The 18,406-nt window shown below is 34.9% G+C and overlaps 2 protein-coding genes across 2 annotated transcripts; one reads left to right on the top strand and one right to left on the bottom strand.

Moving 5' to 3' along the window:
- The first annotated feature begins 355 nt into the window (after positions 1 to 355).
- Positions 356 to 14,188, top strand: LOC311090966 (NLR family CARD domain-containing protein 3-like). The gene is made up of 14 exons (XM_084126641.1): positions 356 to 448; positions 1,363 to 1,454; positions 1,637 to 1,741; positions 2,544 to 2,648; positions 3,087 to 3,197; positions 6,275 to 8,020; positions 8,144 to 8,317; positions 10,083 to 10,244; positions 10,335 to 10,508; positions 10,608 to 10,781; positions 11,233 to 11,406; positions 11,516 to 11,689; positions 11,963 to 12,978; positions 13,774 to 14,188. Exons 2-13 carry the CDS (start codon positions 1,417 to 1,419, stop codon positions 12,033 to 12,035), a joined length of 3,210 nt encoding a protein of 1,069 aa, XP_083982767.1. The 5' UTR covers positions 356 to 448; positions 1,363 to 1,416; the 3' UTR covers positions 12,036 to 12,978; positions 13,774 to 14,188.
- Positions 14,189 to 15,921: 1,733 nt separating this feature from the next.
- Positions 15,922 to 17,693, bottom strand: LOC311090971 (uncharacterized protein). Its single transcript, XM_084126647.1, has 4 exons — positions 17,480 to 17,693; positions 17,062 to 17,193; positions 16,559 to 16,696; positions 15,922 to 16,268 (listed from the first exon to the last, which is right to left on the bottom strand). Exons 1-4 carry the CDS (start codon positions 17,613 to 17,615, stop codon positions 16,216 to 16,218), a joined length of 459 nt encoding a protein of 152 aa, XP_083982773.1. The 5' UTR covers positions 17,616 to 17,693; the 3' UTR covers positions 15,922 to 16,215.
- Between the last annotated feature and the right edge of the window lie 713 nt (positions 17,694 to 18,406).

Raw genomic sequence — 18,406 nt, 5'->3', positions numbered from 1 at the left:
CTGTGATTTAATACTGTAGCCTACATTGAATAAAAATATATTTAATTAATTATGGTGCAAAAAGAAAAAGAGGTTGCTTGGAATAAGAAATAGTAACCCATTTATTTTCTATGTTAAGTACTTGAATGTAGATAAAATAATCTTGTTTATATGTCTATGTGGTGTTTTTAATTTGTTTTAAGCCGGTGGAGCAGTCGGTGGAGATACGCGCGACTGCAGAATCCAACACGTCGCGCGAGTTTTTTGACTTACGTCAGCATGACATCAGTGCTGATTTTGCTCATCTCAAACAAGCCTATCTACTGTGGTGTACCATGTCACCTCCATTCATGAGGGCGTCTCCAAATTTAAAGCTGCACATCCAGCAAGGCAGGATCTCAGTCACTGGAACAACATCTATGGGTGTTAAAGATTTCGTCTGGAAAATGCGAGGTTTGGCGTTTGAACTGTAAGTTTTTTTTCATTTGATTACATTATAAATACTTTGAGAGAATGCGTGTTTGAACGTGAAATGTCTGTTAATTGCTTTTAAAGGATAAGTTGATTTCGCTTAGAATAAGCATCCAACAAATATGAGGGAACAAAATGTCTGTATCACTACAATAAATCTCGTCTATTTTGTAAGAGCTTATTTAGGCTTATAAAATAAAATTGAAAACATCAACATACAAAAATAACATAATTAATATAAACAGTTTTGGTTTCACAATTGTAACAAGGGTGTGTTTGTAGCTTTTTGCATTAAACCTGTTCAACAGGCTGTGAGGCAGTTCAAAGTGGGAAGAAAGCCATTGGCATTAATCCAATAGTAAACACATGAATTGCACAGCAGTCTTTAAATTAGTTTTTTAAGGTAAATGTAGGCTATAATAATAATAATGTACTTTACACTTTACAATAAGGTATCATTTGTTAACATTAGTTGATGTATTACATGAACTAACAATGAAAAATACATTTGTTACAGGATTTATGAATCTTTGTTAATGTTAATAAACATCCAGCTGTACATTGTTCATTTTAGTTCAGTGCATTAACTCATGTTAACAAATACAACATTTGATTTTGATTAATCAGAAGTAGCATGAGAGACTAAATATGAATATGCTTGCAAAATATAAACATAATAGATTATTGCTACATCCAAGTCCATTTCTTTTTTATTTGCTTTGCTTTAATTGCACTGCATGGTCCTTGTTTTTCCTCATAATTTATCTCATAATTCATCTATATTTAGATGCATGTTTCTATATTAAATTATTTTAATATGGATTTTAAATGAGATATTTTATCGATGTATTTTGAATTACTGCTGTATATAAAATATTTTTCTAGTTAATACTTTTCTAATTGAAACTCTAGTTTGGTAACCCAGTAAGAGTGGATGAGATTTACAGAACCAAGGAGTAAACAGCAATGGATCCTCCACTGCAAAGTGTAACTCCTACACTCAAGTAAGCATACAAATTCATAAAAAAATAAAAAAATAAAAAAATAAATAATTTAGATTTGTTCAGTCAAGTATAGGCCCTACAAAAACTTTTACATTTGTTAATCATTAGTTTATTCTGAACAGATAATTATTGTTGTTGTTGTTTCTATTGCTGTAAATTAAGTCAAATTTGCACTGTTACAGCCATAAAACATCAGACTCACAGGTGCCCAGCTGTGTGTCCCTGAAGAGTGATGCATCAAAGCAACAGCATGATGGATTCAAAGGTGGCTGCACTTCTGAAGACAGGTACATGTATAGATAGGGATGATCATTTTGTGTCACTGATTAAAGTTACACATAAATTTGCATAATCTTTGCAATATTTCTCTCAGAAAATCAAATGACCTCTGTTTTCCCGAATGCTGTCTCGTTTTCTATCATTTCCTGTCTCTCTATAAACTGTCCTGTCAAATTAATATAAAAAAGTTCATTTAACCCAAATATCTAAAGGAATTAGGACTGTGAATCAATCATTTTTTGTGATTAAACACAATAAACTGTGTTAGATGCAATTGATCACGCATAATAAAATGTATAATAATAAATATATTTATGGTGTAATCTATACCATTTTATTTTATAAACTACTTTGCAAATCTTAGAATGCATTAAATCGAAGATTTGAATTGACGTGGTGTGACGTGTAAATCATCTGAATTTGTATTAAGCTTACAATGCAAGTGATGTGTAATTATACTTATTTTTATTGTTATTCTTAACAGACCATTTTTATTATTTACTGTTATAGTATAATCTGCTCTCTGTTACAGGCAGAAGAGATCAGACACAGTCAGTAGTGACACGTCAAAAGATCTGCCATTTACACATTTTAAAAATGACAGCCAATATTGATAGTCAATGATCAAAATTACACATTTCATAACATTTGCAGATATTTCTGTCAGAAAATGAAATGGCTGCTATAATAAGTTATTCTGCAAATGGACACTTTTCTTAAATGTTCCTAAAAGTTGTTGTTTATAATTGTTGTTGTTGTTGTTGTTGTTGTTGTTTTATTGCATATGAAGTAAAATATGCATTGTTACAGGCATAAAACATCAGACTCACAGGTGCCCAGCTGTGTGTCCCTGAAGAGTGATGCATCAATGCACCTGGATGTTGAATTTAAAGGTGGCTGCACTTTAGAAGACAGGTAAATTTACAAATGGGATCGATCATTTTGTGTCACTGATTAAAGTTAAACATAAATTTGCACAATCTTTGCAATATTTCTCTCAGAAAATCAAATGACCTCTGTTTTCCCAAATGCTGTCTCGTTTTCTATCATTTCCTGTCTCTCTATAAACTGTCCTGTCAAATTAATATAAAAAAGTTAATTTAACCCAAATATCTAAAGGAATTAGGACACTTTTTTTTTTGTGATTAATCACAATAAACTGTGTTAGATGCAATTGATCACACATAATAAAATGTATAATAATAAATATATTTATGGTGTAATCTATACCATTTTATTTTATAAACTACTATGCAAATCGTAGAATGCATTAAATATATTGTGATTGTTTATAATTGTTGTTATTGTTGTTGTTGTTTTATTGCATATGAAGTAAAATATGCATTGTTACAGGCATAAAACATCAGACTCACAGGTGCCCAGCTGTGTGTCCCTGAAGAGGAAGAGATATGCATCAAAGCAACTGGATGTTGAATTCAAAGATCACAGCACTTCTGAAGACAGGTACATTTATAGATAGGGATGACCATTTTGTGTCACTGATTAAAGTTACACATAAATTTGCACAATCTTTGCAATATTTCTCTCAGAAAATCAAATGACCTCTGTTTTCCCAAAAGCTGTCTCGTTTTCTATCATTTCCTGTCTCTCTATAAACTGTCCTGTCAAATTAATATAAAAAAGTTCATTTAACTCAAGTTTTGTGGAGACAAACATCCAAATACCTGAAGGAATTAGGACTGTGATTCAATCATTTTTTGTGATTAATCACAATAAACTGTGTTAGATGCAATTGATCACGCATAATAAAAGTAAGCAATAAGGTACTCGAGGCAAGTGCTGTATCGTGAATAAGTAACGACTGAAGGGCGTTGTTAGGTACGACGCGAAGTGCCTGCAATCCCTTCAGCCGTTACTTATATACGATACAGCACTTGCCTCGAGTAACTTATTGCTTTTATAAAACGGTTACCACACAATATTAAAGTAAAAAAAAATTTATTAGTGCAACTTTCATGAAGTTAAATCAATAAAAGCATTCCTTCCGCTAGAAAAAAATAGTCCCTGACCGTGAACAACAACGTTCCAATGTGTAATATGCATGAAAGCTCAAATAAAAACAACAAACCGTTCTCAAACTTTGTCTCATTATTTTTATTTTTTACAACACAATATTTGTGAAATTTCCTCACACAAATAGGCATAGCTTATCTCTCAGCATGAGAAAACGTTTATTTTTTTTTGTTTATTCCGTTATTTTCTCTCTGCACTAAACTAAATATTTACATATAAAAACACAAGGGCACATTTTGATAGATAACAGTTGGGTCTTTAATCTATTTTATTAATTTAGTTGCTAAAATGCTGCCTAACAAGAGATACTTTTTTTAAAAAAATTTTATTTAAATGTATTTGAACATCTCCGTTTATTGTGCACGCATTAAATATTTGTCTCATTTCAATCAGCTCCACTGTGGTGATATTTAACGCGGTTCTCTTTAGTTGGGGCTCAGCACTGTCAGCAGTGTTTTCTGTTGCAGCAAGAATGTCGCTCCAGTGCTTTCTTTGTTTTAAGTTTGGCCTCCAGTAGCTCTGTAGTGAACTTTCTCACTTATGTCCACTCACAGACATAATTTCCCTCGATTTGAGACCAGCATCGGACAATCTCTGCACCATGGTGCTGCGAAGGCAGTGATTTGTGTAAACCTTTGAGGTGCCGGTGTGATACAGTACGTGTGGTTGCTAAGGGTGTTGCTAAGGGCGCAGTGATAAATAGAACCGTTGGGTGAAGCGGTCATAGCCGTGTTTTATCGTGAATAAAGCGCAGCTATTGACCAATCAGATTCAAGGATCGGAACTAACCGTTTTATAATTTATAATAATAAATATATTTATGGTGATGCTCTATACCATTTTATTTTATAAACTACTATGCAAATCTTAGAATGCATTAAATCGAAGATTTGAATTGACGTGGTGTGACGTGTAAATCATCTGAATCTGTATTAAGCTTACAATGCAAGTGATGTGTAATTTTACTTATTTTACTGTTATTCTTAACAGACCATTTTTATTATTTACTGTTATAGTATAATCTGCTCTCTGTTACAGGCAGAAGAGATCAGACACAGTCAGTAGTGACACGTCAAAAGATTTGCCATTTTCACATTTTAAAAATGACAGCCAATATTGATAGTCAATGATCAAAATTACACGTCATAACATTTGCAAATATTTCTGTCAGAAAATCAAATGGTTGCTATAATAAGTTATTCTGCAAATGGACATTTTTCTTAAATGTTCCTAAAAATTGTTGTTATTGTTGTTTTATTGCATATGAAGTAACATATGCATTGTTGGACAGTCATTTTGTGTCACTGGTCAAAAGAAAACTCTTTTTTATTATGATCAATATTATAATCTCTCATTGTGCTGTCCAGTTAAAATAAAGGCAAAAATACCCTAAAAACTAGATATATATTTAACGCAAGTTTTTTGGACACACTTGTCCAAATAGATAAAGTAATTAGGGCGGTGTGAATCAATTGATTAACAAATTAATTGTTTTCTGTAATTAATCATATTTTGTATTAGTGTTAATTACATCTAATATTACAATTTGTAATCATAAAAATGTTTTTATGGTGATTATTTATTTATTACTGTTTTTAGACATTAAATTACTTATGTACATTTATTAAAATCACATCTGAATCTCTATTAAAGGGTTAGTTTTCCCAAATTTTTTAACTTTTTGTCATCATTTATTCACCTTCATGTTTGGGGAACATAAGATATTTTGTTACTTTTAATTATCATAAAAATCAATGATAATTGCCAATGATCAAAATCACACAAACATCGCCAAATCTATTTTGTATTTCTGTAAGGAACTGAAATCTCTGCTAAGGACTGCACCAGCTGAACCCCCCAATAACCAAAATACCAAGTACAATCCAATATTATATATATACCAGCCTATACAAATGTACAATATTAGTACCATGGTAATGGAAACATATTTAGAATTGGGCTATTAATGAATATACATTGAGTTTAGCGAACAGATTTTTCACTCTGGATTTATATTACAACTGTGGGATGTTGTAGCTATAGTTTCTAATTGTGTAGATTGTTATTTTTCATAACAAATTAGATTAATAAGAAAAAGAAAAAAAGATTCACATTGGCCTAAGCATAAAAACAAGGAGCCATCAATGGTCTTACCCATAAGGTAACAAATACCTTGTTGTAACAAATGCTTAAACAAATTGTAACAAATGCTTAAACAAATACAAGGCCAAGTACAAGTTAGAATCAAGAGCCATGCGTAAAATGTGTTCTAAGAATGACTAAAAGGAAAAACCTGGCCAACTTTGCCACAAAAGACCATTTTTGCACACAAAAAAAAAACCTAACAAATAAACCTCACTTGGTAGCATGTCCTGGGACCCCACTAAAATGATTCACACCCATGTTTTAACTTGAACCCCCATTAAGTTACATTAAAGTAATATCTGAATCTGTTTAAGGCTATGTGAACATTTAGTGATATGTGTGACTATTTTTTAAATCTACAGGCTTAAACTTAAAACAAAGCTGCGGAAGAAGTTTCAACATCTGCATGAGGGAATAGCAAAGCAGGGAAACCCACAACTATTGAATGAGATCTACACTGAGCTCTACATCACAGAAGGAAGAGAGTTTAATGATGAATATGAGATCAGACAGATTGAAACGGCAGCTAAGAGAGCAGCTACAGATGACAGACCAATCAACCGCAATGACATCTTCAAACCCTTACCAGGACAAAACCAACCTATCAGAACTGTGCTGACTAAAGGATTTGCTGGCATTGGAAAAACAGTCTCTGTACAGAAGTTCATTCTAGACTGGGCTGAAGGGAAAGCGAATCAGGACATCTTCCTCATATTTCCACTTCCTTTCAGAGAGCTCAATTTGAAAAAGGACAAACTCAGTCTTTCAGATCTTCTCCAAGTTTTTTTCCACGAAACTATGGAAATTGACATTTTCAGTGATAAATATAAAGTGTTGTTCATCTTTGATGGTTTGGATGAGTGCCGTCTGTCTCTGGATTTTCAGAACAATGTGAGGTTGTGTAATGTGACTGAATCAGCTTCAGTGGACGTGCTGCTGACGAACCTCATTTTGGGGAATCTGCTTCCCTCTGCTCTCATCTGGATCACCTCCAGACCAGCAGCATCTGATCTCATCCCCTCTGAGTGTGTTGATCGAGTGACAGAGGTACGAGGCTTCAATTACCCACAGAAGGAGGAATACTTCAGGAAGAGAATCACTGATCAGAGTCTGGCCAATAAAATCATCTCACACCTGAAGTTATCGAGGAGCCTCTACATCATGTGCCACATCCCAGTGTTCTGCTGGATCTTAGCCACTGTTCTAGAGAAGATGCTGAGTGGAGCAGAGAGTGGAGAGATTCCCAAGACTCTCACTCAAATGTACACACACTTCCTGATCCTTCAAACCAACATCAAACATGAGAAGGACTATGAGAAGAAAGTGACAGATGAAAACATGATCCTAAAACTGGGGAAACTGGCTTTTCAACAGCTTATAAAACACAATGTGATCTTCTATGAAGAAGATCTGAGAGAGTGTGGCATTGACACGACAGAAGCATCAGTGTTCTCAGGATTGTGCACTCAGATCTTCAGAGAGGAGTTTGGTCTGTGTCAGAAGAAAGTTTACTGCTTTGTTCACCTCAGCATTCAGGAACATCTTGCTGCACTGTTTGTGCATCACACCTTCATCACCCGGAACATCAATGTGTTTGTCCAAATGACTGAATCAACACATAAACAGGTCCCAATATTTGACCTGCATCAGAGAGCTGTCGATGAGACCTTAGAAAGTCAAAATGGACACCTGGGCCTATTTCTTCGCTTCCTTCTGGGATTTTCCCTTGAGTCCAATCATACGCTCTTAAAAGTTCTTCTGACACAGACAGAAAGCAGGAACCACAATTTGCAGGAAACAGTCAAATACATCAAGAAGAAGATAGAGGAACATCCAACTCCAGAGAAATTCATCAATCTGTTCCACTGCCTCAGTGATCTGGGTGACAGTGCACTAGTGGAACAAATCCAGCGTTATCTCAACTGTAGAGCTCTTACCACAGTCAAAATGACCCCCTTACAATGGTCAGCTGTGGTGTTTGTTCTTCTGACTTCAGAGAACTTGGATGTGTTTGAGTTGAAGAAATATAGCTGGAGAACCAACTGTCCAAAAATGGAGCAAGTTCTTCAGCATCTTGTACCTGTCCTTAAAGCGTCCAAATCAGTTTTGTATGTTATAATGACAATACATTTAAATTGTCATGTTTCAGATTGTCTTTTTTTATTGTTGTTTAAATCAATTATGATTTATTGTTAAATAAAATCTTCTGTCAATGTTATTATTTTTCATAGGGTTGCTCATTGTGAACTGAAAACAAAGTGCTGCTCTCCTCTGGCCATAGCTCTCGCCTCTGAGTATTCATGTATAAAGGAATTGAATCTGAATGGAAATGAACTAAAGGATGCAGGAGTGAAACTGCTCTCTGAAGGACTGGGAAGTTCTCATTGCATACTAGAGATACTGAGGTAATGGTTTGTGTTATTACTATGATGCGTATGCCTAAAATATTTGTATAATACTATCTATGTAATATATATGTAGGGGTCTCCAACCATGTTCCAGGATAGCTACAATCCTGCAGTTCAGCTCCAAGCCCAATCAAACACACCTGAACCAGAAAATCTATTGGAGCAGGGTTGGAAATGAAGTCTACAATAAATAAAGCTCTCCAGGAGCATGGGTTGGAGAGCAGGGCTTGACATTATTTCAGCAGTGGCGTGTAATGCATTCACTCGTACTAGCCACTTGTGGGTTGAAATTTTATATATAATAAATACATATTTCAATTGTAGTCTTTTAAAAAGGCATCTGAAATAATAAACTAAGAGAAATACTGTTAAAAATATAGATTTTTCGATACTGAAATATCTGAAACACTTCCAATACTCATTTTCTGCAGAATAGACACACGATACCAGCTGCGCTTTCTCACTCTCATCTTTCCGACAGTGAATTGACACACAAGCCCACGTCCACTCACTCACTCACTCACTCACTTGTTTCATTTGATCTGGATGAATATTGTTGGTTTTACAGAGCTTGAATTTCGGCATAAGATAATTTTAATTTTAAAATTCATAATTTTATTAATTCCAGCAATTCCCACTTTGGGAATTAAGCCACCTCTCAGGACTAAATTGTTATTTTTCGCTACTTACAATGCTTAAACAGTCAAATACACACAAAATAATGCCAGAATTCCGGTATTGGCGAGAATTCACGTTTTAACGCATATGTAACAGTATAATGGATACGTGCATCAGATCTTAAAGTGACAGATACCTGCAGCCAAATTATGAGATAATAGAAATTTCTATATAGTAGTTTTTCCCCATGGTATTAATGTCAAAATTGTGGCTATTAAAAATGCTGAATGGCTAGTTACTTTGGAAAACCACTAGCCACAGAGGCTGGTAAGAACAAAAGTTAATGTCAAGTCCTGTTTGAGATCCCTGCTATATTGTATCTAAAATGATTGTCATCTACAGTGTTTACTGGCCTGTTTTTAGGGTAGGGTGAGGTTAAGGGCTCAAAAATATCTTTATAATAGTCAGTCTAACTGTACAAATATATTTACAATATGTGACCCTGGATCACAAAACCAGTCACAAGTAGCACGGGTATATTTGTGGCAATAGCCAACAATACATTGTACGGTCAAAATTATCGATTTGTCTTTTATGCCAAAAATCATTAGGATACTAAGTAAAGATCATGTTCCATTAAGATATTTTGTAAATTTCCTAACGTAAATATATAAAAAATCTATTTTTGTGAGTGGATGCAGCAAAATTGCGAACACAAATAGACAACTTTAACTTTTTTTTGCAAATTCAAAAACAGATTCTCAGATTCCAGATTTTCAAATAGTTCTCGGCCAAATACTGTCCTATCCTAACAAACCATACATCAATGGAAAGCTTATTTATAAATCTCGATTTCAAAAAAATTACCCATGTGACTGGTTTTGTGGTCCAGGGTCACATATAATTATGATATAAACCATTTGTAAATAGTGGTGTCCAGACTGAAATAAGTCTTTTAGACCAAAATCATCATCTAAGTCTTAGCCCTAACCTAATCACAGACAGACCGACCTTCATGTGTCATTCACATTAAATATATCAAAGCAAATATTTAAATGTACGTAGGTTGTGATTACCTATTAATGAAGAAGCCTTTGCTCTGGTGTGTTAACTGAGACAGAATTATTTATTGTTCTCTCTGCAGGCTGAATGACTGTCGTGTCACAGATGAAGGTTGTGGTTCTCTGGCCTCAGCTCTGAGATCAAGCCCCTCACAACTGAAACATCTGGATTTGTCATTTAATAAACTGGGAGATAGAGGAGTGAAGTGTCTTTCTGATTCTCTCTGTACAATACAGAAACTGAAGTATGATTTGGTTGAGCATTAGCATATGGGATACTTAAGTCTATTCTCAATACACCTATATACAAATAAGTGTCATTGTTCTGTCTGCAGGCTGAGGGATTGTGGTATCACAGAAGAAGGTTGTGCTGCTCTGGCTTCAGCTCTGACATCAAACCCCTCACACCTGAGAGAGCTGGATCTGACTAGAAATAGTGTACGAGATCTGGGAGCGAAGCATCTGTATGCCACTCTAAAGAATCCTGAGTGTCAGCTGAAGGTTCTGAAGTAAGATCTCATCTTGTCTGCTAAGGTTGTTACTGCTGAACCAATCGATGTATTGTGAATGAAACGAGTGAAGGATGTGTCATTGTTCTCTCTGTATAGGCTGAAGGAGTGTGGTCTCACAGATGAAGGTTGTGCAGCTCTGGTTTCAGCTCTGAGATCAAACCCCTCACACATGAAAGAGCTGGATCTGTCAGAGAATAAACTGGGAGATTCTGGAATTAAGTTTCTTGCTAATGGACCAAATTGTCCTCCTTTCGGACTTGAAGAACTGTGGTAAGAAGACATTCCTGAGTCATACATTGAATATTTTATTTAATATTGTATTTAATTGTTATATTATTATTAGATGGGAATACAAACAAAAATTAGGTTACATTTTCTTTTAAGGTGTCTATTTTACAATTATACATATTGAATAATATTAATTAACTACATTTGTGCTTACTATAGGTTTAGAATTAGGATTTGTTTTAGGGTTAGTTGCATGTAATTTTGCATAATTTATAGTTATTACTATAGTAACTACATGTAAAGTGTAACAAGGACACTGTGTTACCAAAAATGCATATATTAAGTTGGGATTTTAAACCAGGTCCCCATGTACACAAAATGAAAATAAATCATACTACTAAACTTACAGAGGACTGTCACTGGTGCCCCCTCAACAATAGTACATGATGTGTATTTTCTACACTGATTAATAGTGTTGTTTTTCTCTACGCAGGCTGACTGATTGTGGTATCACTCATGAAGGCTGTGCTGCTTTGGCTTTGGCTCTGACATCAAACCTCTCACAGCTGAAAGAGCTGAATATGTCTAGCAACGTCATAGGAGATTCAGGGGTGAAGCTGCTGTCTACTGCACTGGAGAATCCCCACTGTAAACTAGAGACACTAGGGTAGAGTCACAGTGATTAAATTACTCTGCAAGTCAAACTCAGGAATTACAATTCTGTCAATGACTTGTGTATCCTGAACAAAGAAGATGTGTCTTTGTTGCCTCTGCAGGTTGAATGATTGTGGTGTCAGAGATGAAGGCTGTGCTGCTCTGATTTCTGCTCTGACGGCAAACCCCTCACACTTGAGTAAGCTGCATCTATCTGGGAATGAAATAGGAACGTCAACAAAGGAGCAGCTCTCAGCTCTTCTGGCTCTTCCAAATAATAAACTAAATAAAGTCAAGTGAGTTTCTTTTACTCAACCACATGTAATTCAAAACATTTTTCATGGATGGCGAGTCATATTTTCAAGCTGAAAAACATTTTAAAAAAAGTACCCTACTAGTCCATACAACCAAGTCTTTTCTTAAGCCATAGTACAACTTGATATAAGGAACAAGACTGAAATTAAAGTAGTTATTTGCAAAAAATCTATTGACCTGTACACTCAATATTAATTTTATATATATTGTAGAGATGTAATTTATTTGTCACACGTCTTTGTCTTTTCTTTCAGTTTATCCATTGGGAGATCTGTATCTTTCACAGAAAACAATAATGATCCTGACACTTCTCAGGAGCAACAATGATCCTGCTGCAAATTTATACAGAAACTAATACTTGTATATCTGACACAAGTTGAGAAAGATTCCCATTGGTCAGAAGAATCAGCACTGAATTTTTCAGCATTCATTATTTTCCATTATGAAGTAGCCCTTTTTAAATATTTACATTCATAAAAGAGAGACAAAAGTGACATGATAGATTTGAGCTCCTCTAGCAATACATAATAAATTAAATAGCTTTCAGTTAGCACAATTTACAAATGCATATGTTAATGAATGAATATACTGAAGGGCATACGTGAAGATTAATGTATTACAAGGGCAATGTTTTTGAGTTATAGAAATTTGTTTTTTTTTTTGTTTTTTTTCCTGTGGTTATAGTTACTTGTTTTGGTTTCAACATTTTAATAATACTGTCCTATAAACTAAACTTCTAATGTCATATTTTGCTGTTACGTATAGTGAATTAAATTCACATCTTTATTAATTTAGGTGAAGGCCTAAATGTGCATCATGCTCTCAACGCAATAAGGGTGAGATTCAAATATAAAGTCAATGGCTGCGTTCGAAACCGCATACTTCCCTACTATTTAGTATGGGGAAAAGAGTAGGCGAGCGAAAAAGTATGTACGAATCCAAAAGAGTAGGCGAGAATTACCTGGGCGACGTACTAATTATCGCGAGATTCGGACTTAAGTGCGTTCGAATATGCCTACTTTCCTACTATATAGTAGGCGAAAACAGTACGTGAAGGAAGCAGTACGTTCGAAACATCGATATTCATAAAAGAGTAGGCGAGAAGTTCCCGGATGGCTTACTGCTTCCGCCCAGATTTTTGAGTGCTCAACCGATGGATACTCTTCTATCCCAGGAGGCCACGCGAGAGGATACGTCATGAAAAAGAAGAAGAAGGATAGGTCATACTCGAACGTGACGGAAAGGATGACGGACGAGACTGTTTTCAAATGTGAGTTTTACAAATCAAATGATCGCATGTGTTGAACTACTGTACAGTAAACTGTTGAATTGTTGAAGGTGTAAAGACGCTATATATTTGTGATTTTGCTGTAAATCACATTTTATTATGGGATAGGATGAGCAGCTTACTAACAGAGAAGCTCCAGTAAGGACACATACGTCTCCAAAGTGGATTTGCATACATTTTAAACCGTATATATCTTAAATACAATTACTAAATGTCTATTTAATATCTGGCAAGAAACTCTTCTATAAGAATTGCAGATTACTACGTCTAATAGATATGAAATAGGCATCTGAGTGATGTGTGACTAACATAAGTTATCTATTTTATTTGTCCATTAGTACTGTTGATAAATTAAGGAACATTTATGTAGGATAAAAAGTTAAAACAACCTCAACCTGTAAATGTAGTGTTGAGCTCATAAATCACAGAGGTATGTGAGTCTGGTCTGGATGTTACAGGGTCAGATGAACAGATGTGTGTTTATCCGGTGGAGAGTGGCTCATGAAGCTGAATGCTGCCATCAAAGGCTTTGTGACATTACAGAAATGAATAACAACAACTATTTAAATATTAAGTTGTAGTATATTTTAATTATTGTAATTTCAAACTGAGCTACTACAGCACTTTTCTGATTCTTGATTTCTGTGCATTTGCTGCACAGCTGTTGTGGTGGAGCAGGACCTGCAAGGAAAGATGATGGCGGCATTTGTGGAAAAAAAGCATTTTTGTCTTCTAAAAATAATGACTGCTTTTGTGTTATGTTTGTGCATTTTGTAGGATCTGAAATGTCAGTAGGCTGGTGTGAGTACTGAGGATGAGGAGCCCAGAGCTGAATCCTGGAGATGGTGCCCTCATGAGACCCTCCATCACTCCACCTGCCCTTATTGCCTCAGATTGTGAAGCACAACACATCACGCAACAACCTCCGGCACGAAGGCACGGCTCACCTCTGGCGGTCAGCTGATTCATCAGAATAAAGCCGCAGAATGGGAGCCGCTGTGTTGAGATGGCAGAAGGATGTGGGGTTCAGCGCCTGTAGTCTACATACATGATTGTAGTTTGAATAAAGCTTTGTTTCATGTGTTGACTTGTATATGCATTTGTTTATTGTGTGATGGTGACTTTGATTCATTCTTTAACTAATTTATTAATATTTCTCATTGTTGTCAGTAAATAAAATACAATTAATTCATGCTTTATTTATTCTTTGAATGAAAATGTAGGTATGTTCGCTATATACACATCTAAAGTGTATTCATGCATAGCTATTTCAAATGACATACATTACATTTTGTTTGTTTTATTGAATTATATCATTTTCAGTAAAAAGTAATATAATTAATTGGTCAGCATTTATCGTTGTTATTATTGTATGTTTTGGGGTGGGATAGCAATGCAATTCGTTCTGGGGTAATATTAATTTTTAATAATGATACTTAAATTTTTCGAGTATAAAATCAACAGTTTTCCTCCAAAGGCAAATCTTCGCACAGCTGCCCTTTGTGCAGACATTACAAACGCTGAGGAAAACCGTTCTAGGTAGGGCTGTCGAGTTACTGATGTTATAAGGTATATGTGTATATCTATATATATATATATATATATATATATATATATATATATATATATATATATCAATCATGGGTTTGCAAACATGAGATTTTATACACAGAAAAAAAACCTATAAGGTTGAATATCTAAATATATATTTTCTTAAATAATTAATTATATAATACATTTAAAAATGCATTTTCTGTTATTTATAGGCCTGAGGGATGAAACGAGAGTTAAATTTAACAAGAAAAAGAGGAAAACATAAAGCAGTAAGCCACTTTTGCTTATGGATGAAAATATTTGGATATAAAATAAAGAAATTAACAACATATTCAAGAGATGACAATTTTGGGATTTCGTAATAAAAATAAATATCGTTAAGGATAAAACGGTGGGTTTAATCAACCCTAAATGTACTCACAAAATAAATGGGCAGCAGTTTCTTCAAAAAGTCCACAAAAGGAGCAAGTTTAATCAATATAATGATATTTACAGACAGATTAATTAAACGTGTCGTTCAAATCTTCTACTAGTTGTTGCGCTTGTGATAACGCGTCGTAGGTCACATGATAACGTCAACATGGCAGATGTCCGGTTCTCATTCATACTCAACGAGATCTGGCTATAAAGTACCTACTCTTTTAGCGCTCGTTAAGTAAGTACTTATTGAAATTAAGTACCTACTCATGGAGTATGCGGTTTCGAACGCAGCCAATATGTTTTTACACAGCCCAGGCTCACTGGAAAAACATACCCGTGGCAACATTTTTGCAAAATACGTTGCATCGTGCACGTTTCACGACAGTTTCAAAGTGAAAGGTCCAGTGAGTGGTCCAGTGAGTGGTGCTAAAAAGAGCGTTTGGCTACACATTTATGGCCATTTTACCCACATATTGCATAAACTAAAATGGTACATCAATTCATTGTTTATATTTGAACCATCTTTCTAAAATATTTGTTGGTTAAAAAAAATCTTCTGAAAAAAAAAAAGTCCTGAAACCTAAAAATGTATTGATAAATAAAAACCCATTGTTTTTCCTATACTGTACATCACTTCATATCACTTCATATCTTTAACAACTCCGTCCTGGTTTCCTCGACAGAGGACATAGCATAACATAAATAACATAAGCGAGTTAACATTTTAGCACTTCTGGTTCCATCGTCCTTAAGTCAATGTGCCAATTTTGAACGGGGTTTTGGTTAAATGGCTAAAATAAGGTTTGTGGTGAACAAGCTCAAGATACTTGAACGTTTTATTTCACATAAAATACACCACTTGGGTTTTTTTTTTTTTTTTTTTTTTTTTTTAAGCTGTTATGTGTCTTGGCTGGGGAAGGCCTGAGGCAAAGAATTTTTTTTTTTTTTTTTAAAGAGCATTGCAACAATAAGGGTTTACGTCACGATAGTTTCTGGCAAAACATGGCAATGGAAAAGTGTTTCTTGGTACCAAACACAAACTTCAATCAGGCCAAAAAAAAAAGAAAAAAAAAAGAAATTGTATTTGGTGATAAACGGAAAACACCACATATGAACCAAGCACTGAATTGATCTGTAAAAGAACTCTAGTACGAGTTACGCAAAATCAATCTTATGACTGACATTGGCCATAACGGATACAGCGATCACCACTAATGCAGTACTAGTGCACTGCATGGTTCGGCTTCAGGTTTCGATGGATCGACTGCAGGCTTCGGTGGTTAGGGCTTCAGGTTCGACTGTAATAGATACAGATAGTCAGCTTTAGGATTCAATCTCAGATGTACATCTACTCAAATCATGAATAGTAAGTGTTCCTTAGCGTAAATTGTAATTTATGTATGTATCATTTTTATTTTATTTTGTAAAGGTATTCTGTGCTTGAAACTGCTATGGGCTGAATTATGGTACTTTTGTCAGAGTAAATGATATAATTATAAAAGTGAAAAAAGAAAAAAAAAAAAAAGAAAAAAAAACTAAACACCACATTACCTAGAGAAAAAAAAAAAAAAAAAAAAAAAAAAGTTACCTGTATATGGATCCATACACTGATGTCTTTGTCCATTGCTGCAGCATTTCTCATTGTTCAAACAGTCACTGTCATAGAAACACAACTGGGCACACTCTCCTGCTTCTGGTTGTACACTTGGACACTCTCCTGGCTTTGCTGTTATACAGACATGTCAGTGAAAACATCACTGAATGCTAAAAGGTCTCATTTACCGTTCAAAGAATGTGTGTCCTGTCAAAATTAGTGCCTTAACGTTAGTTCATGTTTTTAATCGATTGACAGCACTTAAATATAGCCTATAGAAGTTGTCAGATCAGAGTAGGTTTTACAAGGAAATACTAGTTCAGTCTTTCTACTTCAAAGTTTCATGTTTAGTTCAATGAGTTACTTGGGATTTTTTTGCAATTATTTGTGAAATTTACTAGCAATTTCTGAGTGAAAACTTGTTTATATAGGATACACAAATTGTTTGAGTGTTTCCTTTGGAAGACCTCTAGCATCCATCATTAATTGAAACTCACTGAAAACAGGCGGCACACACACGTGCCCAAAGGGAAATTGACAGCAAATGTTTCCTTCAGAGCAGTCTCTATCACAAGAACATCCTCGACCGGGCGGCACAACCTTCAGCTTCTCCGGACAATGACCGGACACTACAGAAGAGGATTTAAGAGGATTGTTAGGGGATATCAGGCGTGCTGTATTAGTTTGCTTCAGCATTTGTACATCAGGGGTCTTGCAATATGCATCAAAAACTTGAAAATATGCATATTGATCTGCTTCAAATCAAGTAGAAATAACATGCATCACTAAACTGTCAATTAGTTTCAAAGCCACTATAGTAGGGTGTGTAACAGAAGTAGGCCTACACGCTCATATTAGACAGTTCATAGGTTTTCCATAAATTTACTATTGTAACTAAAGGTAGGCCTACTGTACCTAAAACAGAAGTCGTATTTTGAAAGGCATCTTCTTCTGGCTGTATGAAGCCAAAAGATCCAGCGTCTGTTGTGCTCAAACATGCAGACAGACACAATAAAACAGCACTCAACGAGCAGTGCACCCGAGCTGTCATCCTCTCAACCTGCGATCTCAACGAACTCGTGAATTAGCATGAATTAGAACTACTGAATCCCACAACATAAATCGCTATAAAGGATATTTGAAAACAGGTTTTTAAAGATCCAGCGAGGTCTGGGTAAATGACTCCTGATCAAGCTCACCTGCCTGTAGCTTTAGCCTAACCTTGATTAGCTTGTTCAGGTGTTTGATTAAGTTTGGAGGAGCGATGCGTTCACGCAGTAATTAGGAGATGACTTAGCGTAGTTAATCCACGTGGACACTATATGGACTTGCCTGTGGAAAGAGAAGAAATTGCAGAATATTCTCAGCAGATTTGTTTTTAATTCCTCATGAATCTGAGATGTGAACTTGAAGTAGTGCTCTTATTGTCTGCTGTATGGCAGAAGTGAATGTCAGCAGTGAGATTTTTATGAAAAGGAAAATAGAAATGTGCATTATTCGAAATGATTTAAAATAGAAATGTTTACTAACATTATAAGTCTTTAATGTCTTTTTTTATTATTTAATGGCACATTTTTCACATTTACAATGCAAGACAGGGAGCATAAATATCATAAGGCACACCCCACATCCAAAAAAGCAAGACTTAAATGGTAAATATTTTGACATAAGTATATACTCTATAGATTTCCACTTAGTTTTTTAAAGTATTTTAAACTTTAATATTCTCACAATATCATAAGGAAATAAAGTAAAGGAGAGTTTCTTCCATTTACATTTACATGCTCACAAGCTCAGAAAACTGGAAATTCAATCCATATGGGTACTCAACAGATTTTATTC

This window comes from Abramis brama (genome assembly GCF_963993115.1).
Source record: "Abramis brama genome assembly, chromosome: 10".
In the NCBI taxonomy this organism is placed as follows: domain Eukaryota; kingdom Metazoa; phylum Chordata; class Actinopteri; order Cypriniformes; family Leuciscidae; genus Abramis; species Abramis brama.
This window is presented reverse-complemented; position numbering and strand designations above follow the sequence as displayed.

Coding starts and splice junctions, on each gene's coding strand:
- LOC311090971 (XM_084126647.1), bottom strand. CDS start 17,615: ATGACAGCTCGGGTGCACTGCTCGTTGAGTGCTGTTTTATTGTGTCTG. Junction 16,697..17,061: donor GTGTGTGCCGCCTGTTTTCA/GTGAGTTTCAAT, acceptor TCTGTATAACAG/CAAAGCCAGGAGAGTGTCCA. Junction 16,269..16,558: donor GTGTATGGATCCATATACAG/GTAACTTTTTTT, acceptor TATCTATTACAG/TCGAACCTGAAGCCCTAACC.
- LOC311090966 (XM_084126641.1), top strand. CDS start 1,417: ATGGATCCTCCACTGCAAAGTGTAACTCCTACACTCAA. Junction 3,198..6,274: donor CACAGCACTTCTGAAGACAG/GTACATTTATAG, acceptor TTAAATCTACAG/GCTTAAACTTAAAACAAAGC. Junction 10,782..11,232: donor TTCGGACTTGAAGAACTGTG/GTAAGAAGACAT, acceptor TTCTCTACGCAG/GCTGACTGATTGTGGTATCA.